Source organism: Pangasianodon hypophthalmus, chromosome 1, assembly GCF_027358585.1.
Source record: "Pangasianodon hypophthalmus isolate fPanHyp1 chromosome 1, fPanHyp1.pri, whole genome shotgun sequence".
NCBI classification, from domain to species: Eukaryota; Metazoa; Chordata; class Actinopteri; order Siluriformes; family Pangasiidae; genus Pangasianodon; species Pangasianodon hypophthalmus.
In genome coordinates, this window is record NC_069710.1 from 27,018,953 (window position 1) to 27,043,434 (window position 24,482).

Consider the following 24,482-nt stretch of genomic DNA (forward strand, 5'->3'; position numbering starts at 1 on the left):
AGAGAGATCCAATCGAGCAAGAGAGAGAGAAAGAGAAAAAAGAATGAGGTTGTTGAGGGAACGACTGTTTATCGTGGCTATAATGTAGGGGAGAATTTCTCTTGGACATTCCACAACATTAACTCTAACTATAGACTAATTAAAACGTGTGAAATCTCATACATTAATAAATTAAGCATTGTAACTGCTGGCAAATCTCTGCGGTATACACAGAATAACACACTCAGACCTCTAGTACACAGTGAATCCTCACTCATTCAGCAACAGAGACCAATACAGGCAGTAATAAACACAGGGAACAGTGGTGTGTGCTTCTCCCATGGAGTAAAGCTGGAGAGTGTGTAAGGGGACTGGGTTTACAAGCTTTCACCGCAGTTTCCACACACATTACGAGCACCGGAGCTCAGGTTCTCTCTGTTCTCCGGCTGCAGTGACCTTCTGATTGGGACTCGCACACAGCCGGATGGACCTGACTCAGGATTTCACTTATAGTTTGGCTGTGTTTGTACAGCTGTGGGCTGGTTGCAGCAGACTTGTTTTCTGTGTTTTCACTAATCTGCACACTGGACCTCAGACTGGGGGCTGGACCTCCTCAACACAATCTGAGGTTAATGGGCCTGGAAACATTTTTGGCAAAGTGAAAAGAGCCTTTTATTGATTTTGGAGCCATGGGCTGTGCTGTGGGAGTAAAATAAAAATGAAAACACACTGACACACACATACACACACAGTAATGACTGGCTGTATATGTGCTTTTAAAAGAATGGGCTGGTTGGATTTCCTGTCTCAAACCCATCACTTGATTTGGTATTAGATGACTTCAAAACACATGCTTGGATTTAATGGATAGCCAAAAAAAAAATCATAGCACCACATCACTTTTCACTGCCAGCTGATAAATAATGTGCCTTTTGTCTCTTTACTCATTGTAGGCCCCGAAGGCTTAAACTTAAGCTCAGCTCATTCAAAAGCCTTTCATTCTCATGTTTAATTTTTGGAGAACAGTAAAAATTGAACTCAAATGATCCCATCTGTTCCCTTGTCCTGACTCACTTTTTCTCTCTAACAAACTATTATTGTCCACCCCCTCCCAGGTCACATGCTAGTCACTGGATAGCTTCTCAGACTTGATGTTCCAGTGCTGAAAGATTGGCAATCTCACAAACCTTTTTTTTTTTTTAAATATATCCACAATGACTCAATGGCTGGAAGGGATTCCAAAAAGTGCATCGCAAATAAACAGATACAAAAAGGGTTCTGTGATGTGCACATGCCTGGCTGTGGATATCAGGGACAGTGGGGATTTGTGAAGCACAATTTATCTATTTAGATGAGGGAAAAAAAACCTCAGGATGCTGACTTGGAGTACGTTGACAAAACCCTGTCAGTTATGCCTCTGAAATGTGCTGAGTAGTACAATACACTTGAGTGACCACACATAGTAGAGATCTAGTTGTATCTATATTTAACAGGATATAGCTCTTCAAAAAAATCATTTTAAAGCCTTATTTTATACCAAGTCATTGTGTATTCTGCAGTCTCAGTGCATGTAAATAATATACTGTTGAGTTGAATATACTGTTAATATACTGCTGAGTTTGCACACCTTTTATGTAAAATAAGAAGAAATCAAGACATTTAGTGTGCTGGCATACACATATGTTCCTTCATTATCACAAGTGAAATAGCTGGAGAGGTCATTAATACTGATGATATTAGGTCAAAGGTTTGCATTTCCTTTTGGGAACATGATTTTAATCCTCTATATTAACTTGTCTCAGTATTTAGATCCTCTCTCTGTCATAATATTCGCCACACATACTTCCTGACGTGAATAACTTGACATAACACTTCTTTAAATTAGCTATGGAACCTATAGGAGCTGTGACAAAATTCAAATTTTGGATTTGGTTCTTCTTTAAACTACTTTTCTGTGGTTTTCACCTTAGGCCAATTTTCTGATCACTATTCAAAAGTAATGGGGATACAACCTTTTGCACTCAACTGTAACTAATTCCACCTCTCCATATCTGTCAGAGGAAATGCATGACAGGATGCATTTTATTTACCTCCTGCCTTCACACCTTCAGACAAAGTCTTTGTCTCCATGCTATGTCCATTATGGCTGGGCAATGTGGCAATATAATATCGACATCGTGATTATTATGCCACTTTTCTGGGCTTTTCTAAGCTTTTCTGAGATTGTGGACATCTTGAGATCTTTTTTTTTAAATAAATTCAATTACAAGCCACCTGAAAGCAGCCGATTTGACAATTTTGTACTTAAAATTGTAAAATGTTCAAATTAACAGATTTTTTTCTCTTTTTCAGTTGTAATTATTTTTTATAAATAAAAATTATATTTTTTTCTAAGTTTAATTCTATAACCATTATATAAATCATAGAAATGCCTTTGAGAACTGTGATATGATATTTTTGTCATATCGTGCACCCATAACGTCCACGGTATGAAAACATTTACTTTTGTGTTGCATGTACAAGAATAACCACTTCAGATTGGTTTACTTTACTATATGCACACACACAAACCTCTGACTCTGAACTAGTGAAAGCCACATGTACCCATTTATTACAGAAAGTCAACATTGACTTGTGGTTAGAGGCTTTTTATAACAGTCTGACACCATGAAATTCCCATTAGCTTTCATTTGCAAAAGCAAAAAGGTTGTTTGCCTCAATTCACTGATGAAGCCAGGCTGATTGAGGTGCTGAAAAACTGAAATGCATTCAGATTGCAAACAAAATGCATTATGGCATTTCTGTAGATTGCAGGCCTTGGCGCTGAATAAAGAAAGAAAGTAGGCAATTAATTCCATGGCCTCAATGATAAATATTACAAAACATTTCACAGAGCCCTCCTCTGAAGTGATATGCAAAACAGAAAAGTCCTGGCTATTTTTTTTTCCTTTTTTAAGACCTGCAAAGATAAGATGCTCTCTGTTCTCAATATATTACTTCTTATAAACATGTACATGTGCAAATTATCTAGAAGCAAGGCAATTTCTTACAGAACTGGTGTTGCTGAGAAACTGGAGTTTGAGGTTTTAATTATAAACAATGGTGTTGATGCAATCTCCATATGTATATCTGTATGAGGACTGACTATGCTTTTTGCAAACGGGGAGGGGGGGAGCGGGGGGAGAGAGAGACAGAGAGAAAGAAAGCGTGTGTGTGTGTTATCGTCTTCCCCCCTGTAAGGATGGTATTATCCTTGTTGCTATAAATAGGCCACTGTTGGCATTAAGAGAGAATGAGATGATGATTGTGAATTCAGTGGAGGAGACAAAAGCAGCCGTTTATCACACACTCCAAAGCAGCAGCCAGTGCAGTGCAGTGTGCCAGCTTGTAGCTGCCGAGGCCGAGTACACCCAGAACAAAGCACTGGAAATAAAATGAGCTTCATCGCTTTCAACCTCTTGAAAGAAGAGGAGGGACAATACGCTATAGTAGACATTCTGAATGTTTAGCACCTTATCTGCGCATAATGTCTTCCACTCATCGTGCATTTAAATAATACATGTACCTCACATTCGCAGTGTTAGTCAGAAATGTGTAGAACTGTTGTGAGTGCAAATCCTAGGACTGTCAAAGAGCTACTCTACTGCTTAACTCTATTGCATTGGACTTTTAAAGGAATAAGCCGAATGAATCAGTTTAAACAAAGAAGGAAGAAAAAAGTTCCTAAAATACTATTGTTCCCAAATAGTGCTAAATACTACAAAATCCATTGAGTCAAATGAACAAATTAATGATCCCACATTTGGCTGTTATTTCCATTGTTATGTGACCCATATTGCCTCAAAGAACCTGTGCTGAATTTAGTTAGAATTCTTGCTAGGGTACCAAGAGTACCAGACAGGCTAGAAACCACTGAATGGTCTAAACCAATCATCACAAAACAGGCAACTGCTAGATGGTCACAAAAATCTTCATTGGGTACAATGGAAAAGCCAGAAAGTTCTGATTGCCTGTATTACATTTCACATAAATCCCAAAAAAAAAAAAAAAAAAAGTTGTTCATCATTGTTAGAATTCTGCCATCATAATGCATTCTACTACAATACATGCCTGACATACCTCTCTATGCATGCAAAGCACTTTAAATCATGAGTATATGACTTCAGAAATGTTAGGTTGCCCAGCACATTATAACATCTGCTCAAAGGCACTTAAAAATATAAACACGTTATAATGCATTGTGTAACCTGACATTATATACTCATGCTTTATTAAGTGTTGCATGTAACTATAACCACCTATGAGCATTATAGGCTTATGACAGGTGTTGTAAGGTATTAGGTATGCTCTATAACATAAAATGTTATAAATGCATTTATAATGTATTGTCAATGCAGGATTCATAAGAAATGTAACTCAAGTTGTTACTTTTAAATACTGTCAGCACACTACAACCTACAGAAAACTCGTACAATAACCTTCATGAGATGGAAAATAGTGACTGAAAAGCAACATTTTAGCCCAAAGCTGAAGCCATTTAGGGGAGGAAATATCTGTCGGTGTCGTGCAGCCATAGGGGTTAACCATGGACCATTAGCATCTCCCTGCTATCCCCAAAGATATTGACACCCAGATTAAACAGGTTATCGAGTTGCTGCGTAGTGTCATAGAGTCACATGGACTGAGGTCACACCACAGGGGAGGGACACAGCATCACAGTGGGAGGGGGAGGGGCTACTGGTGAGAATCGCAGCATGCCGTCTCATACTGTGGATAGTGAAAGGTCACGTACCAAGTGGCAGGTGTCAATTTGATTATGCTCGATGAGGTAATTATCACCCGGCTAAACAAGTGTGCTCAGAGTTAGTAAAGCTAAGCTGTGCCCACACGCTTCATTTACCATAACCGAAGCTAAGTCACCTACACAGGCAGTGTAATGAAAAATCTATGAGCAAGCTAAAGGTCTTAAAATAGACACTGGAGAGATGTAACAAAAACACTGTCATTTTACAATGGTGTACACAGCTATGTAAAAGATACTGAAGCAACAGGAGAATACTGGATTTAAAGGTTTTAAATTAAATGGTTTTGTAGCTGTGGAGGAAAGCAGAATGACACAGGATCATTTTGAGTGGGGAATAAATTATCAGCAGTGCTTCAGGAAGATAAAGAATCGATTTGTTTTTTTTTGTTTTGTTTTTTTTTACCTGAAAACAAACACAATAACTTTTCAGCCTGAGGTCGCCAAGAAGTGCAACATTAAAGTTTTAACAGCGACATCTGTAACACAAGCACATTTACTTATTTTGTGGCACCAGGAAGAAAACCGGGGGGGAAGACATCTGTTTTGTCCTTAACATGGCACAATCTCATTGTATATAGATGACTTTGCCCTCCCCAGATGACACAGATGGATTTCCAGAGATTGGCTGTGTGTTGCAAAGACTGAAATGGAGACAGGATTTGACATGATCCGCTATAATAAAGGAGGCTTCTGGTTATTAAATTTTCGCACCTTGAGCAGTATTGATGACTTTCCTTCACTGTAAGACCTGCCACTGGGACATGTTGGTGAAACATGATTATTGCATTTGACTTTTGCGTTTCCACAGTGAGAGAGAGCTTAAGTCACACGCTATAGGACACATGAGCATATACAGGCTCATTTCCAAATGCACAACAAAGCAACTGAACTTATTGGACAGGCAGTGATGCTGAGCTTCATAATACTACTTTCCAACCATTGCACCTGATTTCAAACCACCTCTTCCAAATGATGCCACAATGAATACTTTACAATGCAAAAACTTCAGCACGGCTTCATCCCTGAATGAAGAGAGTCTAAGTATCGCACCCTACCTGTCTGAAGATAGTGGAACTCCATTGCGTGGCTTGTTGACTTGGGCGTAAAGACTCTCTAGGCCCTGATCTCTGGGACTGTGTGGCCTCTGCTCCTGGTTCAGGCTCTGGCTGCTGTCCATGGACGAGTCGAGAGAGCCAATGCCTGCGTAGGGGTGTTCCTCATCAGAGCTGAAGGTTCGGGTCACATCTTGAATCTCAGCATAGTCTCTCTCCCTGGCCTGTCGCTCCCGCAGCTCCCTGGTCTTGGCCTGGATCCTGCAAACACACACAGTACATCACACATATCTGGATTCTTTGACCTGTAGTTAGACAAAGTAGAACATGAGGATAGGCAATTATCCATCATGGTGGGCCATAACATTTTTAGTTTTGTTATTCTGCCTGCGCTATCAGATCTAACTCAGCCAATGAAAGGCCTGAAGATTATCTGATTGGTTGAATCAGGTGTAGTGGGGCAGTGAAAGCACTGTTAGGACAGCAAATCAAGTTATTTCAAACAGAAATGACTAGAGAGAAATGATCAGGTAATAAATTAAGTAATTGCCAGTTTAAACTAAGGATCAGACTGCCAGAGTTTGGCCACTAAATGCTAAAACCATCTGCCCTATGAAACATTAAAAACCCTGCAAATAGTGTAGTGAAGTGTACTTTTAAGAGATAAAGTAATCTAGGTATATGATCAATGTTTTTTGTCATCACTCCCTGCCTGTGATGTTTGCCTGAGTTCAGAGCTCCTACCGGGTTAATAGGCTGCTCAGACACCACCCTCCCTTCCTGTGTTTACCTTGGACCCTTACCCCTATTACGGCGGCCTGTTCAGTGGAACCTTGAGACAAAATTCTTTCAAGAATCTCCAGTGGGAGTACATTTCAATCAGCTTTCTGCAGAGGTTAAGCCCTTTCTCCTCAGAGTGCCTCTCCTGCTGCTTCCTCTTAGAGAGCAGAGTCAGAGCAGGCCTGTTATGGCTGACATCGTACAGAGCTGCCAAAACAGCCAGTGGGAGATCTTCCGGAGAGGAGTGGAGCAATACGTCCTGTAGGCGTCTTCCCAAATGGCAGGAAAAGTGGGGCCTCTCTGATCTTCCTCCAGCTGCCCCTTCCCATATTTTCCTCACTTGCATTCCCTCTGTTTTTTCCCCTCAGTTAAGAAACCAGTTTACTCAGGGCAAATTTGAGCTGAGGTGAATGAGGACTTTTATTTTGGATTAAAGTGTGTGACGGTGTTTGGGCACATCTCTGTGTTGGGGTGTGGGCATCTCCTGGAATAGGAATGTCATAGGCTTGCAATGTGGGTTGGTGCATTCAGTGTAAGCTCCCAATAGAGTGACCCATGGCACACAAACCCTGCCCACCTTATTAGAACCAAATGATTTAACATTGTGTCCATTTCTCCACTTCAGTTTCCCACACCCCCCACCCAATCCACACGGTTCAAGTGCCTTGTTTCACCAGCACCCCAGGTCGCAGTTGACCTTTGCCCTTTGCCAGCTGTCCGTCACAGCTCTGACTGACAGCTCCATGGTGCAGTCTTAGGGCCAACTATGGGTTACCCTGGGAAGAAAAATTAGATGTTTCCACAGTTTCTCATAAGCACAATCTAATTTCCCAACAATGAACATTCTCTCTCCGTGACAGCCTAATGCGATTACAATGCCATTTACTGTAGCTTCATTTTGTTCCTTTCTCGCCTGTGCAAATCTAAGTCTGGAGAGGACTGTGTGAGAACTGCGTTCACATCCGTGTCATGTGCAGTTAATAGCCTAGTGGTAATGAGAAAAACTGCTGGGGTTTGTAAAACCAATAATGCCATTGTACGCCCAAATCTTCTGACTTCACACAAACAAGCATTTTTCTTAATAATACTCTTGGCTTGAAATCTCGAAAGAACAGATTTTGAATGTGCTGGTTTTGGGCTGTTGATTTAATATCAGGGACATGAACAAGGTGAAACGTGAGAGGAGATCGAGGTCAGCCCACCTGCCGTCTGCTCAGAAACTGATGTCACCTCACTGCCCGGAACATCCCTGCTCCTTGTTATGGCAGGTTTTACAGAAACCCAATAGCAAATCCATCCCTCTGGCAGACTGCGCATAATAGACAGATAGAATCTGCTATGGCAATGTGTGTCTCAATGAGATAATGTCCAGTATGAGCAAAAGCACCAGGCCATACCTGGCCCCGCGGTCATACACCAAGACTTCTTTTGGTACCTCCTATAAGAATTTAATTTGTGAAAATGACTGTAGCATACATTCAGAATGCATCTACTAATTAGTAGATGTACTAATTAGACATTAAGGACCCTGTTTGTACCTTAAATGAGCTGTAAAGGTACACTGTATTCACAAGAAATGTACCTTTACTTTTTCTGAGAGGGTCTGCGTGTAAGCACTCCTACAGGGCCATGCTTTACATTTGTGGACTGCCATCCATCATTACTGCAGAATGCAATTGTAGATACTCTAGAAATGCATTCAGGATGGGTCTACTTGTGCACTTAAATGGTTGTGTGTGTGGATATGAGCTCGCTAGCTTGGTGAGAGTCCACTGTCTCTTGTTTACTTCATTACACAATTAATGGCCCGTTGTGGCGTTAGCTCAAAAGACAGAAGTGCCTAAACTGAACATGATTACTGCTCTGTCAATTTCTCTCTGTCCCTCCCTGAGTGAAGGCCGTTGCAACTCATGGTGTTTCATGTGGCATTGGGCCAGAATCATTACCCACCCACATTCAAAGATAATTAGTGCCAACTGCTCCTCTGTGTATGAGTGTGTGTGAGAGTGAAAGAAGAATATACTTATTTCCTGTGTGTGTGTGTGTGTGTGTGTGTGTGTGTGTGGACATGCAGATGGGTGACCAATTAAGAGTTCGATGTTTTTATTAGCTTGCATATGCACTGCCCGTTGGTGTGTAGGTGTTCTGTCAGTAGAGTGATGCTGTTATAGCTGAAAGCTATTCCTACCATTATGTTTCTAGGTAACAGCCAAGAGAAAAAAGAAACAGCCCTTAACATTTTGGCCCATACGTCTTCAGACAGCCATTAGAACCTACATATGAACAAGATGTTACACATGTCCACAACACCTCAATGAGAGCCACCCAAGTATAGCCAAGTACCTTTCATATCGCTTCCTTATCAGAAGATTGGCCAGCAGTCTAAACACTTTCCGTGTTTAAAACCACACTGTAATGTGTAATGTGGTTCTAAAAAATAAATGCTGCATAATACAAAGACCTAGAAAAGGTTTTGTATGATAAATTACACATTTAACTTGTCTTGTGAGCTATTTACAAATTTCAGAAAATAAAGCTCACTGTTGCTTGGGGTGTGGGGTGTTAGCGAGGAATGGCACTTTGGCTAGCCTGCAGTCCTTCCTTTCCTCACCGAATAAATCTCACAGCTTATCAAAACAACACAATTTGGCAAGCTAAAATACATACTCAACCCACAACACCTCCAACAAGACAATCAAAAGACTGTGACAGTCAAAAGGAATCAAAAGATTGCTCCTACACAGAATGACACAATTGTGTCCTTTGTACATCTTAAAGTCTACCATTAAGTACATATACTACTATAGGTACATAGAGATGAGTGACGGGCTGTGAGGGCATCTATTTATTATTATAGAGAATCATTGCAAATCATTACCAAAATGTTCTTCTGATCACCTTTATCCTGTGAAGAAAAATTTCTATACTGATGGGCAAGGCTCTTCCAGGATGACTCTGTCCCCATCCTCAGGGCACAAGGGCTCATTGAACGTTTTGATCAGAGATTTTGAAATCATATGCAATGGCACCTATGGGAGATTTTGGAGTAACATGTTAGACAGCGCGCTCCACCCTCATCATGGAGCATCTTTTCGAAGTATTTAGTGTAACGTTTTTTGTTTGTTTGTTTGTTTTACTTTAAACTTTATTTTATACTTGATTTGGACTAGTTTGGGTGAAAAATTATAGTTGTAAGTGAATTTATTACAGTTTTGAGTTTATTTTCTCCAGATACACTTGTAAGTATACTTTACAATTAGTGTACTTCTCTCCAGCTATACATACCATATAGTAAACCTGTATAAAGCTGAATAAGCTCCTCACTTCCCCATGACTGATAAGAAAAAGAAAAAACACAAACCAAACACTATAATCAAAAGGCGACCCATGAGATGATGCCTGTGGTGCCAGAACTGCCCAGAGTGTAACAATCATAAAAATTTGCAGAATATAAAAATCCTAACAACCACTTTAACCACAGGCCAACTATCAATTTAATTACAAACACAATCAGGTTCACAATCAGCCTGTGTCATCTGCCTTTGAACTTGGCATGCTAATTAGTCTAGTCAAACAGCAAAATGTTACAAAAGGCTCCTGAGCATAATGAGCTAATTATTTTGTAACACAATTACTGCCACAGTACAGGGAGAAGCATTGGCCATGATAATGATTAACATGAATTAATGCATCAAATAAAGTATGAAAATATGTGCATAGCTGTGGGCAGACTCAGAAATCACTGCAGCTACAAATTTAAGTTGAGCAGAAATATTAGCAGAATAATAAATATAATAAAAAGAATAATAAATTCAGCTAATAAATGTGTACTTTTTATTGGCCATTACGCTGATGTAGTTAATTTGCTTTTCCTAAAACCAGGTGTGAGAACGTACAAATCAACTCAGTTTTAAAAATTTTTTAAAAAATAATTATAAAAAAAGCAGGAATATTAAGAACAAATTCTTCAATAAATCAAATCTTTAATGCTGCTGACCACAAGCCAAAAAATATAAAAACAAAAACCAGGGGCTCAGGTAAAATACCTCTTAAATATCCTGAAAATAGATAAGGATGAATAAAGACAGAAAAGCACCATCTAGTAGGACCAGTGGGAATCAAACACACATTTATGACCAGCCTTCCGGCTGGTGTTTAGGCCCCTAGGCAGAAAGGAAGCTGCTAGTTGCGATAGTGGGGCTAGTTGAAATGGGGCTGAGAATCGGAGGCGTCTCAGGCTGGCTGCACTCAGGAAGAAGCCTAACAAACAAAAGGAAGCCACAGACTTAAGGAGCAGGAAACCAGGAAATGGACGAGTGCTAGCCACTGATTAGCAGCCCAGCGGAGCCAGGCAGATAAGAGCGCAGCTAATCTGCTAAACGGAAGACGTTGTTTACCACTCTTAACTCTGTCCACTGGTCAGTACTATGCTCTGAAACCAAGCTGTTATATTCACAAATCCACAAACCTACATCCCGTTGTATTTTTTAACGCACTGATACAGATGAGAGGAAGTCATGCACATTGTTCTGTGCTTCCTGCCCTGGTTGGGTGGCTGCAAAATCCCAGAGGACTTCCTCAAAGATTGTGCCCTGCATGCTTTTTCCCCTGTCTCTAATTGGAGCTCTGCTATGGTGGTCCATGCAGTCAAAGCAATTAAAAAAAATCAAAATCATGCAGGGGTCCATGAACCTCCACAGGCATAAACAAAGCCCACCAGACGAGTCGCTGTGCTGCTGATGAGGCACGGAAAGGCTGGCGGCTGGAGGACCGGCAGAGGACTGTGGGCAGCAGCTGCTTACAATTTACTCAATTGTGGCAAAACAAATGCTACTGATGCCGACACTCCATCATCCTCAGCCCACATCAAGCCTGATAGCACTCTGCCTGTTTCAAAGCTTTCTTTTTTTTCTTATTTTTATTTCGCTCAGTGTTGCAGGGGTTGTCATCCATGCAGCAGTGACAGAAGAGGATTTAGGGAGCTTAAGTCATTCACAAATATAGGAATGTAAGCCCTAAAGCTCCTGAGAAGCAGAGAGTTTCATGAACATCTTAGAGAGCAAGTACGCTAAATCTGAAGCAGTGCTACTATGATGGTTGATCCAGTATACCTGTTGTGGTTCTTTTTAAGGTATGGATTTTGTCTTCCTCATCTTCCTGGAGTTTTAGTAATCCTGACGAGGATTTCACATATGCAGTGTTTAATCCGTTTTAATTGAACCCTCTTGTGTTCTGCCCCTCACAGTGGTTTATTTGATTAGGTGAGGACACAGCATTCACATTTGGTTGTGGACTAAAATGACGATAGCACCTGAGCAAGGTGGTCTCGGTCCTGATATTTTTCGGTTTGTTTAAATGTGCAGAGTGAAAACAAACTATACCAAATAGCTAAATGAACCAAAAGTATCAAATTCCCTTGGCAAACAAACTAATAGTTATTAAAGTACCCTTAAACTACCTCCTCACTTAGTCAACACCTACCATCACCTGATATAAAATATCAAGAGCCTGTAGAAACAGCCTTGTCTCTACAACTACTGTAATTAATCACAGCTTTTGCCACAGATTCACCTGCAAAAACGTACACACTTACACATGCCTGTCCAACATGTGCTTCACTGTAAAATAACACATCAAAAAATACAACAGCGATTATTTATTTATTTATTTATTTATTTCACTGCTGTCAGTCTCCCTAGCGCTTTGAATATCATGTTCACGGTGTGGTGGCTGAGTAGATTATTATTGCTGGGACAATTTCCCTAAAGGACTCGCTTCCATTAAGCGCAGGAAAACTCAAGCATAGAGATGTTGGGGGTGGGAGGAAAGAAGAAAACAAATCTTGATTTAATTCCAGATGCAAACCCGATATAGACCTCCACAAACAAAATTTCCTGGGATAGTGTGTGTGTATGTATGTATATGTGTGTATGTGTGTGTGTGTATATATATATATATATATATATATATATATATATATATATATATATATATATATACATACACACATACGTACATATGTACATATATACACGTATATATATATATATATATATATATATATATATATATATATATATATATATATATATATACACACACACACACATAAACAAACTTTTAGAAAGGAGACAGATGAACGTGACAAATGTGTATTTGATTGAATTGGGGCATTGATTGAAGAAACAGAGAGCTGCCGGCAAGCGCATTCTCTCTCTCTCTCTCTTGCTGTACTGGACCATAGAGTTGGCGATGTTCTGGGCTGCAGGCCAGAGCCCGATTTCCAGTGCCCATGGTGGAGAGCGCCACAGGCAATGCAGGCTTCTTTGATAATGGGTTCCAGATGTTTCATTGACGAGGCCAGCCTCATTGTCAGCGCCGGGCCTGGGTGCTCTCTCCATGGAGGCCTGCACTGGCCCTATTGTTGCGATTCAATTATACTCCATTAGCAAAAGTGGCTTGATAACTGAGTTCATTTGGTTTGTGTGGTATAATAGGGGGTGGCAAGTCCTCTTCACATACGGGAAAGCAATTGATATTGTCTTCTTCTTGTGTGAAAAATTAATAGGGATTTGTGCTGTTGTTAAAGAAGCAGTGAGTGTAAACAATGCTTGTTTGCATTGTTGTGGCTGAAGAAGGCTGTGAAATTTAACAAAATATCTGGAAGGTATTTGAGCTTTTTTAACCTAAAGTCTGCCAACAGATACCAACCAAAGTAGATGCTACAGTAATTAACAAAGTTAAAAACATGATGGTGTTAAAAACATGAAAAAAGTGTCACACTCGAGTTTAAATCATATAATAAGCCAATGACTGAAAAGTGCCACTTTTAATATAGAACACAGTTGTCAGCAGTCTCCTTTATGTGAAGTGTAACTGGTTGAAAAATCTTAAAAATACTGAAGAAATCTTATGACCAGTTACCTTTTCCAAAGGCAACAATTAACGGCTGTAAAAACAGTCACACTGAGAAGACCGCATTCGACGCATAGCCCCGTGTTGGCTGAGCGCTCCAATTAGCACTCAGGCCTATTCAGCAGCACAAAAGGGAAAAACAATCTATAATTGATCAATTTAATGCACTCTTATAAAAGCCACTAACCACTCACACTAGCAACACTGCAGCACTGTCACAGACTTTACCTTTTCCCCCAATTTAGTAAATTAAGCAAGTTTCTAGTACTGCCTGTTTAATTGTGAGGCTTTTTGCACAGCAGTGGGATTTGGATGAAGCCTAACCTCTCTCTCTCCAAACGCATCCTCTGCATCTCCTCCTCTGTGGCCTGCATGTCATCCATTTTGTTCTTGCTTGAGCCTTTGCGCTCCATCTTGTCCCCTGTTCTCTCGTCTTTGCGGTGTTTGCCAAACCTGAAAGAGGTTACACGGGAAACGGAAATGCATTTAGACGTGACAATGAGATGCCATATGCACAGTTTGGCTTAGGATGTAAATGAGCAATTTTTTTCTGGTGTAAACAAATGAACCTGGCAAGCTGTGTGACTTATTAAGAAAGGCTTTGAACAGGAGTAACTACAGCTATAAGTCTATAGTCTAGAGTCCTTTCATGTTGTTAGATTTTGAAAAATGTTCAGGTGGAAGATCAAGCAAGAAGCCGAGCAGCCAGATGCAAGCAAAAGAAGAATGGAAAATAAGTGGCTGCTTAGACTAGAACAAGGATATTCAACTAAAATTTGTGAAGGTTCAGCTACATAGAATTTCTTGTAGTTGCCTATTAATGCCATTGAGAATTAGTTCATGGCTATAAATCAGATGCATCAATCTGAAGTGGAAGCAGTGGTGCTTCATGTTATCACTTTTACCTAGCATCATAAACTCTGAACAGATGAGACTGTTTGAACTTAAGCGCATAATTCTCTGTCCCATCATTTTTAAACATTCTGTTTCCATTGTTGACCTTTTCAATAAGCCATGTTGTCACTTCATTAATCAGACCAAGGTGGGTAAAGGAAATAAAAATATCTACTAAAGATATCTGTAAAAACTCTTTCCTTTCTGTTTTCAGCTAAATAAATTAACATAAATGCATGTGACTGAATAAGCCGCAACACATGATCTACTACAGAAGCCAAACTGGTTTGGGTTATTTATTAAAAAAAAAAAAAAAAAATTTAAAAAAAAAACCTGCATTCGCTGAACTATGAACAGTATTTCCAACACTGATCATTACCATTACAGTATTTTTTTTTTCAAGTGCATGGTTCGATCTGGTGAGATTCCACCAGCTGATGAATGCTGTGTAAGTCAGAATCATAGAATAAACAGGGATTAAATAAGGTTGGGAAAAGTCCCAGCAGTGGATGAGAATTTCCTTATATTTACATCTTTGCTGTGTGTGTTTTTGTGCATGTTCTTGGCCTAGTTAATGCATTTGTGTCACAGTCAATAATTCCAAAAGCAAACACACTGTGTAAAGCACTATAACTCTGTTCCTGACTGATTTGCATCTTAATCACTGTTTCTTCCTGAGTCCTTGTTCTCAGATCAGGATGTGGTAGAGACCGGCTGCTCACTCACAGGAATGCTATTTAATGCTGGCCTTCGGGCCAAAGCCATTATCAAGACTGGCCCTTCGGCCATACACACACACAAGCATTGAGAAAGTCATCTAAAGATGTACTGCTGCTTCAGGACTTCCCAGTGATGTCATTTCCTCCAGGCTCTTCCCACACCGATGGCAGCTGAGTCGCTGAAGAAGTGTAGGACAGACAGCACAGGAAAGGATGAGTGTGCTCAGGTTTAATACCACTGCCAGATTCATCACAATTGTAGACAGTATTGGAATAGCACTATGGATTTTGTTTGTTGTGCTTATATGTGTGCCTTGGAGTGCATGTTTCTGTATTTGAATGAATCTCATTTAGAGGTTGGAAGGATTATTGACAGCCATAATGAAATCTATGTACAGACAAGGCAATAACAGAATGTGTATGGATTTGCAAAGTGGGAGTATGAATTGGTAAACTCGATAAATGTAATCATTCTTATCGATCCTGAAGCTTTCCTATGACACTCTGGAATTGTGTATGGCAAGAATGCACTTTAATTATAAAAATCAGATTTAATCACCAAAAGAATTCTATTTCTGTTTCCATCCAGAGAAGTAGTTATGCCATATACAGTCAGGTCCATAAATATGGGACATCGACACAATTCTAACATTTTTGGCTCTATACACCACCACAATGGATTTCAAATGAAACGAACAAGATGTGCTTTAACTGCAGACTGTCAGCTTTAATTTGAGGGTATTTACATCCAAATCAGGTGAACGGTGTAGGAATTACAACAGTTTGCATATGTGCCTCCCACTTGTTAAGGGACCAAAAGTAATGGGACAGAATAATAATCATAAATCAAACTTTCACTTTTTAATACTTGGTTGCAAATCCTTTGCAGTCAATTACAGCCCGAAGTCTGGAACGCATAGACATCACCAGACGCTGGGTTTCATCCCTGGTGATGCTCTGCCAGGCCTCTACTGCAACTGTCTTCAGTTTCTGCTTGTTCTTGGGGCATTTTCCCTTCAGTTTTGTCTTCAGCAAGTGAAATGCATGCTCAATCGGATTCAGGTCAGGTGATTGACTTGGCCATTGCATAACAGTCCACTTCTTTCCCTTCAAAAACTCTTTGGTTGCTTTTGCAGTATGCTTTGGGTCATTGTCAAGCTGCACTGTGAAGCGCCGTCCAATGTGTTCTGAAGGATTTGGCTGAATATGAGCAGATAATATTGCCCGAAACACTTCAGAATTCATCCTGCTGCTTTTGTCAGCAGTCACATCATCAATAAATACAAGAGAACCAGTTCCATTGGCAGCCATACATGCCCACGCCATGACACTACCACCACCATGCTTCACTGATGAGGTGGTATGCTTAGGATCATGAGCAGTTCTGTTCCTTCTCCATACTCTTCTCTTCCCATCACTCTGGTACAAGTTGATCTTGGTCTCATCTGTCCATAGGATGTTGTTCCAGAACTGTGAAGGCTTTTTTAGATGTCGTTTGGCAAACTCTAATCTGGCCTTCCTGTTTTTGAGGCTCACCAATGGTTTACATCTTGTGGTGAACCCTCTGTATTCACTCTGGTGAAGTCTTCTCTTGAGTGTTGACTTTGACACACATACACCTACCTCCTGGAGAGTGTTCTTGATCTGGCCAACTGTTGTGAAGGGTGTTTTCTTCACCAGGGAAAGAATTCTTCGGTCATCCACCAGAGTTGTTTTCCGTGGTCTTCCGGGTCTTTTGGTGTTGCTGAGCTCACCGGTGCGTTCCTTCTTTTTAAGAATGTTCCAAACAGTTGTTTTGGCCATGCCTAATGTTTTTGCTATCTCTCTGATGGGTTTGTTTTGTTTTTTCAGCCTAATGATGGCTTGCTTCACTGATAGTGACAGCTCTTTGGATCTCATCTTGAGAGTTGACAGCAACAGATTCCAAATGCAAATAGCACACTTGAAATGAACTCTGGACCTTTCATCTGCTCATTGTAATTGGGATAATGAGGGAATAACACACACCTGGCCATGGAACAGCTGAGAAGCCAATTGTCCCATTACTTTTGGTCCCTTAACAAGTGGGAGGCACATATGCAAACTGTTGTAATTCCTACACCGTTCACCTGATTTGGATGTAAATACCCTCAAATTAAAGCTGACAGTCTGCAGTTAAAGCACATCTTGTTCGTTTCATTTGAAATCCATTGTGGTGGTGTATAGAGCCAAAAATGTTAGAATTGTGTCGATGTCCCAATATTTATGGACCTGACTGTAGTTATGCCTAAAAGCATACTTTTTTCAGGCTTCCTAACCACTATAACCTAGTTTTTCCCTCCCCTTTTAATAATCATTCCAGTGGTTTTGTGGAGATGATAGGAATGCAAACTTTCCAGCCAAACTTGATAGAATTACTTCAGAGAGCAATGACCTGAATATATTCATGAAACGGGAAACCCTTTCCCCAAAATATGGTTGTTGGTCTACTTCATGTTACTGGCAAACCCACTGACTAAATGACTTCCCCCTGGCTCTGCTGCTGAAGGAGGGTGGTCTTGATCAGTCAGAGAGTACGACAGCCTATTCTCTCTGCTTATGTAAGAAACCAAGGTCCAACCTGCAGCTTTCCTCCCTTTGAAGCTCTACATTACCTGATTAATTAATCAACAAATGGCTCTGGTCAGGCTGTAGAAGTCCACCATGTGAATGCTAATAACAACAGCCCAATCTATCACCACATTCAGTGACAGCTTCCTGCCATACTTCCCAGAGACTTTTTCATTAACTCTGATTCACTGCATCCTCCTTTATACCATCTGACTCCTCCACCCACCCTGTCTTTCTCTTCAGATGCAGATGTTGCACATTTTTTATTATCACAAATAAGTCAGTGAGATGAACGACTTTCAAAATTCTTATATCACCCAGGCACAGACATTAAGACTTGCAGATAACAGATAAACAAATTGAAGGAAGTTTCTTTCTTTATTACAGGTGATGAAGGAAAGCGGCACTGTTGATTTATAATTTTTATAACTAATAGTTTAACCCTTGCTGTGAAATCCTAAGGGACCAGACATCAATTTACAGATGAAATAAAGCGAGACAGAATCCATCCCCACTGAGCATGTATGGGGCTTTTTTCATCTCCTCATGGCTTCAGATTTTAATTGCCATTACCAAACAGAGTGTGTCTGATGAACAACCAGCCCGAGGTTTATTGACATCGGACGGCTCATGGTGACCCCTGACTCCCAATCATCATTCCCATCATGTCAGCAAAACCTGCAGAGCTCTACAGTTCCCTCCATAACACACATACAGACCAGAACAAGCACACACACTTATCTCACATACTAGTGTGGTTAACATCCAAAAGTACCAGGTTTCAAGTAATACTATCTGCCTCCTACTAGCTTATTTGTTGATAACGATGTTGGCAATTTTGGATAAAAATGCTCTTTTAGTCAGTTGAAATTAAGGATACATTGAAATTTGTATCTGTATCTATCTGTATTGCTGCAAACAAAAAGCATGATATACACTTTTCTTTATTATAGTCACATTCATTTTGTTCCATCGGTGAGATCTGAATTGGCTAAGTCAGTTATAGCACCTCATCCTCATGAAATGACCTGCAGAATAATCTAAAAACGCAATTAATCTGCAATTAATCTAAAGACACGTTAACACAAAGAGTATTTTTACAAACTCTCGGACTAGACCAAGAGCATATATAGCTAGACCAAGACCGATATAAATCCAAGTACAAATGCCAATAACAGAAATCGTCTTGGGGCCCGGACTTGAGTCCTACAACCCTAGTGGTAACTGTTGTGCGTCCTTTTTGGCTAGGGTTCACTTAAAAAAAGAGATTTAAAATGACTACGGATTTAAAATGAAAGAGATTTAAAATGAAAAATGACTACCTTGGTTTAATAAAGTTTAAATAAATAAATAAATAAATGAGTAAAAAAATTGCATGAATCATTTGGAATGAGTACTGAAGCACTATAAATGAAGGAATGTTCAGTAACCTTCATAGCACAAACTACATCATCAGCTGCCAACACTGCCATTGCCTTTTGTTCCTCACTTGAATAAGCTATAGTCAGTGAGGTTGGCTTTATCTTCTCTCTCAGTTGCCAGGCTAGGACACAAACATTGGTCTGGGGTACAGTTCTTTGGGTGTGTGTGTGTGTGTGTGTGTGTGTGTGTGTGTGTGTGTGTGTGTGTGTGTGTGTGTGTGTGTTCGTTCTTTGGCGAGTCAGTGAGAATGCAGACACAATGAAAGACTGATCAATCCTGGCAGAAGGTGAATACACTACAGAAGAGGAGAGACTAACACAGGTCGTGTGGTCATGTAAAGCTAGGTACAACATCTTCAAATGTTTCAAGTCCCCCAAAACCTGTTTTAAAGAGCGGTTGAGTGCAAAAGTTTGCATACCCATGGTTTATGAATGGAACTGTATAACTGAGAGGACCACTTATGGCCTGTGCATGGGGCACCGAAATGTTTCCTCCCAGAACAAATGTGATCAGTCAGAAAAGTTTGTATTGATTTGCAATGATGCTTCCTGCTAGGAGGACAAGTTAACCCTAACCATGCCAGCAAATGTCTATGACACCCATCACTTGTTACATGCACTAAATAATAAATTACTTTCTGGCAGTGTGGCAGTTCCACCAAAAATGTCACTTAGACAACAAAAAAACAAGAGGCTAGTAAAAACATTTATAACACATATAATCATTTAGTACTAACCACAGTTTTCCTATTAGAATGTTTTTCAGCTTCAGGGTAACTAAAAATCTTATGTATGAAGTGTTCAAAAAAAAAATAGCTTTTTAATATTTAACAGTCAGACAGAGCTGGTAAAGATTGGGAAAAACCTAAAGGACAAAAAAAAAACCCAGTTCTCAAGCACTGGCAAGAACTCTGTATTCAAAATAACAGTGTGTTGGAGAGTCCCTCAGGGGACAGCATGTCTCTTCACGTCTCCTCAGGTAGCCCTTAATATCCCATTCACATACCCTGCCATTCAGTTCATCATAAGGTACAGTGTGTGGCAGCCTCCAGTGCACAAAACACAGTTTAATGGGCCATCACTGAGCATCACACCCCTCAGCCATACTGACAGCTAGCACTAATGAATACCAAAACATCTACTGGCTTCAAAACAACAGCCTGAGGAAAAGGCGACAGGTTTAGTCGTCTCGGACTCGCACACAACACCCGCTCTCTGACATACACATTCGAACACATACTTGGGTCGTAAATATATGGAGGCATTCATGCATCCACATATGCAAATGATATTCAGCGGCAGCCTATGGTTTAAATGATGGCCGCCGTTGAGGAGGAGACAATTACGCTCTAATGCACAGCAAAACGGCAGCACTCCCAAAGGACTACGCTATTATGCATGCACCGCTCAAAAATGCAAGGTCTTCAATCACCTGCATGTCACCGTCAAGGCTAACATATCACCACACAAAGAATTGCATTTCAATTGCCTGTTTACACTTAAGACATTCAATACTGCACACATGCATGTTAACAGTGTATACCATAACCTTTATGCGTTACATGTGCTGCCAAAAGCTAAAGAAACTGCTTTATGTCAAAATTGCTCTGAGACCTTGTGCTTATAAATTTTCCTTTTTCCATGTCTCGAACACTTGATACCCAGTATATCAAATGGGCGTGACCTCAAAGACCTACTCCATCAAATTGCTTAAGGACCTGTTATTGAACTGCCACACTGTTTTATTTAACAAGTTCAACATTCAATATTTTACATCAACATACATCATCGTGCAGCGTAGCGGTTTATGGCGGCCCTCTCGACGTGCCATATTTTATCTACATTGATTTATGGGGTACTAATGTAGTGCAAGACTGCGGCAGACAGACATTAGCGTGCATCTCAAGACAGCGCAGATCTGTGTATGTTGTTATCAACTCCCACAGCCGTGCAGACCAACCCCAGACACACTACAACAGGATATTGCTCTATTATGCAAAGGCCCAATTAAAGCAATTAGCATTTACAATGGTTTAAATTGGGGGAGTGTTCAGAGAGAACATAATGCCAGTGTGATAAGCATTCGGTGAGAGCTCTGAAAGCTAGGGATGTGTGTGTGTTCACACATGAGGATAGACTAGATGACTAATGCTTATTTACTCAGTCCCATCCTGCAGAAAATGGCCAGGACTGTGATATACAAAGAGTTTCGTGCACAACTGTTTAAGAGGGCTGAACATAGTGGATAGACTGCAATACAATCACAGGAAGGCTGAAGAAGCGGAGAACAGGTTTCACAATAGATAAATAGGCACTGCAACAAGAGGATAAATTTGATGATGGATCAGGTCATTACCATCTGCAGTGTTGTCAACTTGAAGTTCAGAACATGGCGTATTACAAAATAGTGCAACCATCAGCTTAGGGTGTATGTGAAGGCAGCAGGGGGAAAGACAGCTAATCTGTTAGCAATCCTACAAAGATACATTATAAGTGATCTGCAACTGCTAACCCAGGAGGGAAACCAGCAAAGATGGCCAAGAACTGGCCAAGAACCAACCCACCACAGACTGAGATTTTTATGTGATATGTAGAGAGAAAACTGTGCTTCAACAAAAACTGGAAACTCTTCGGCAAACATGCAATGATAGCTCATTCAGGAAGGAGCAAAACTTGTTGGGTGACTGGTGTCTAGTTATATAGGATGGGCTTTTGGAGAAATTGTAAAGTCATAGCAATCAGGGTCATTAAGCTCTGATGGTGGTGGAACTTGGGATTTCCCAATAAGGTCTCAATAAGTAAGGAATAAAACACCTGGGAGTGTGCTGTTATAGGAAAATAATCAATGACAGGGTGGTGTGATGAGGGAGAGTTATTGATACCAGCCCAAAATTGATTATTTTCCTACAACAGCATGTCCCAGGGTGTTTTATTACTCTTATAACACAGCAATTTGCTAACAATTAACATTTTTTTTAAATGTATTAAGGAATCAAATGTCATGCTTTTAACCATTCATAGTCATGTTTAATACTATAGACCCTATGAGACCTGTTCATTCCTGTTATCGCTTATGTTTCTGCAGTTCCCTCACCAACCTCTTTTTTTCTCTCTCATGAAGTCATGCTACAGAGAAACAAAACGACACTTTATCTGTGGCAGAACATCTATAGACTGGTAGAAAGCACTGACACTGAAGACTCCTTCCATTAATGTCAGATAAGCATGCCCTTACAGAAAATTTCATATCAATGATTTTACACTTTTCTTTGTTAAATAACATTTTTAGTCTGTTTATTATATAAGTTATGTGACATATCCGCTGTACATGTCCCTATGTAAGTTTTGCTATATAAACTATTAGAACGAGTGCATTAATATAAACCTGATTTGAGTATAAACTATTGTCATAAACCTGATTTGAGTATAAACTATTGCTGTTATAGAAAATAAATCAACACCTTCTGACCAATCAGAATTCAATAGAGCTTGGTCTAACAGTTTTTACGCATCACCTGTGACTGATTGCTGTTTTACAGTAACTTCAGAATGGTTGAAGAAAAAAATTAAACCCGTTTCTCTCTCTCTCTCTCTCTCTCTGTGTGTAGCCTTAAGCCTGTGTGCTCCAGTCTCCATATTATGCAGCAGAGAAGAGCAGGAGCCCAGACAGCAGCATGTAACTTTAATAACATCTTGTTAGAAGAGGAGAGAAGAACGAGAGGAAACGTCGGATCTGTCCTGCACCCCCTCCTCACTCCCTGTCTCTCCATAGTGAGCAGCGGTTCTTTCCTCCAGGGCAGAGTGAGCTTTAAAAAAAAAAAAAAAAAAAAAAAAAACAGTTGGCTTGGAGAAACATGAGGTAATACTGCATATGAGCGAGAGAAAGCAGGGAGGAGCAGCTAAGTGAGAGAATAACTAAGTTGTAAGCACCTCTCTCAATTATTTCCTAGTCTTTGCTAGTTAGTCTTTGTTAATGAGAATATCATAATGCACTGGAGCCACGATGCCGTCGTTGTTGCCCTGGTGACGGCCTTCGCCACTCTTGCTGCTGTTATGACCCACTAGCTGCATTTAGGCCTCTCTCCCTGTGGAGCTCATTATCCAGCACTCACAACGTCACTCCTGCGTTTGGCTGTCAATTCTGGCTTTACACAGAAACATGGCTGATTGTAGAAAAAAAAGAATGAGCCCATGATGTGATGCTCCGGTGCTGCCGTGTGGCATGAGGCTTCAGGATCTCACTGCACTTTACTGCTTCTCACATGAGGCATCGAAACAATTCAGTCTCAAGATGATGTTTTATTTTTGCAAAAGTAAAATGGTTTTCTTTCCTTTTAGCTATAGAGGGCGACGCCCAACTCAAGTCTTGGGGCGGTAATAGCACAAAAAATGAAAAAGCAAATGAAAAGCTAGAATAGAGCGAGACAGTAGGGGTCCTCCCAGCTGAGATGTAGTGTGTGTGTGTGTGTGTGTGTGTGTGTGTGTGTGTGTGCATGTGAGATGAATACATTCATAGCATTACTGCAAGTATCTAGAATGGGCTTTTGATGGGATTCATAGGCCGAACCGAGTGTACGCCCTATAGCACACACAAACACATGATATAGTTCTGCTTACATGAGCTGCCCCCACAAACACACACACAGACACACACACACACACACACCATCAAATTCCAGACTCACATAATATATGCTACATTTACAGCAAAGTATCTGGGCAGATAGAGCATACATACTTCTTGACACATATTCTATAACCAGTGCATATGAAAAGAACAGACTCTCTCTCGCACACACACACACACACACACACACACAGACACACACACACGCCTTTGCTGAGACCTCTCTTAGCTTTCTGTATTTCATCCTCACAAAAAAAAGAGCCGAATATAGCATCATTTGTGTCTGTCCTCACCTCTGTTACTCTGCTCAGTGTTATAGACCCCATCAGGAGCCCAAAGCGTCTCAACTCTTAAGCCTGAAGTCCAAGGTCAACACACAAAGAAAATAAATGGAAAAGTGGAGTCAGTTATGTGTGAACAGCACCAAGTCTCCTGTTCTGCAGAAGCTATGAATACATGATGAGCTGGTCATTAGCATTCCTCTTCTGTACTTTCAAAACTTCAGAATACAAAACCTAGAGAACACAAGACTCCAACACACCAGACTGTTCTGTGTATCCTTGCTTAAATCTGTCAACCTGATAATCATGTATACACTCATCAGCCATTTTAATAGGAGCAATTGTCAATTTGACCATCAATAGTCAAGCAATTATCCTATCAGCCAATCAGGTGGCAACAGCACAGTGTATAAAATCATGC

The 24,482-nt window shown here is 40.3% G+C and overlaps 1 protein-coding gene across 7 annotated transcripts in view; it reads right to left on the reverse strand.

Annotated features, from left to right (window-relative positions):
- pard3aa (par-3 family cell polarity regulator alpha, a) overlaps window positions 1–24,482 on the reverse strand; it is a 379,511-nt gene that overhangs the window by 74,081 nt on the left and 280,948 nt on the right. For all 7 annotated transcript variants that reach the window (XM_053233962.1, XM_034309095.2, XM_026944876.3 and 4 more), the window contains 2 exons: window positions 13,855–13,983; window positions 5,839–6,096 (listed from right to left, as the gene is read on the reverse strand). In XM_053233962.1, coding sequence (XP_053089937.1) covers window positions 5,839–6,096; window positions 13,855–13,983 — 387 coding nt within the window. The remainder of the gene's footprint in view (window positions 1–5,838; window positions 6,097–13,854; window positions 13,984–24,482) is intronic.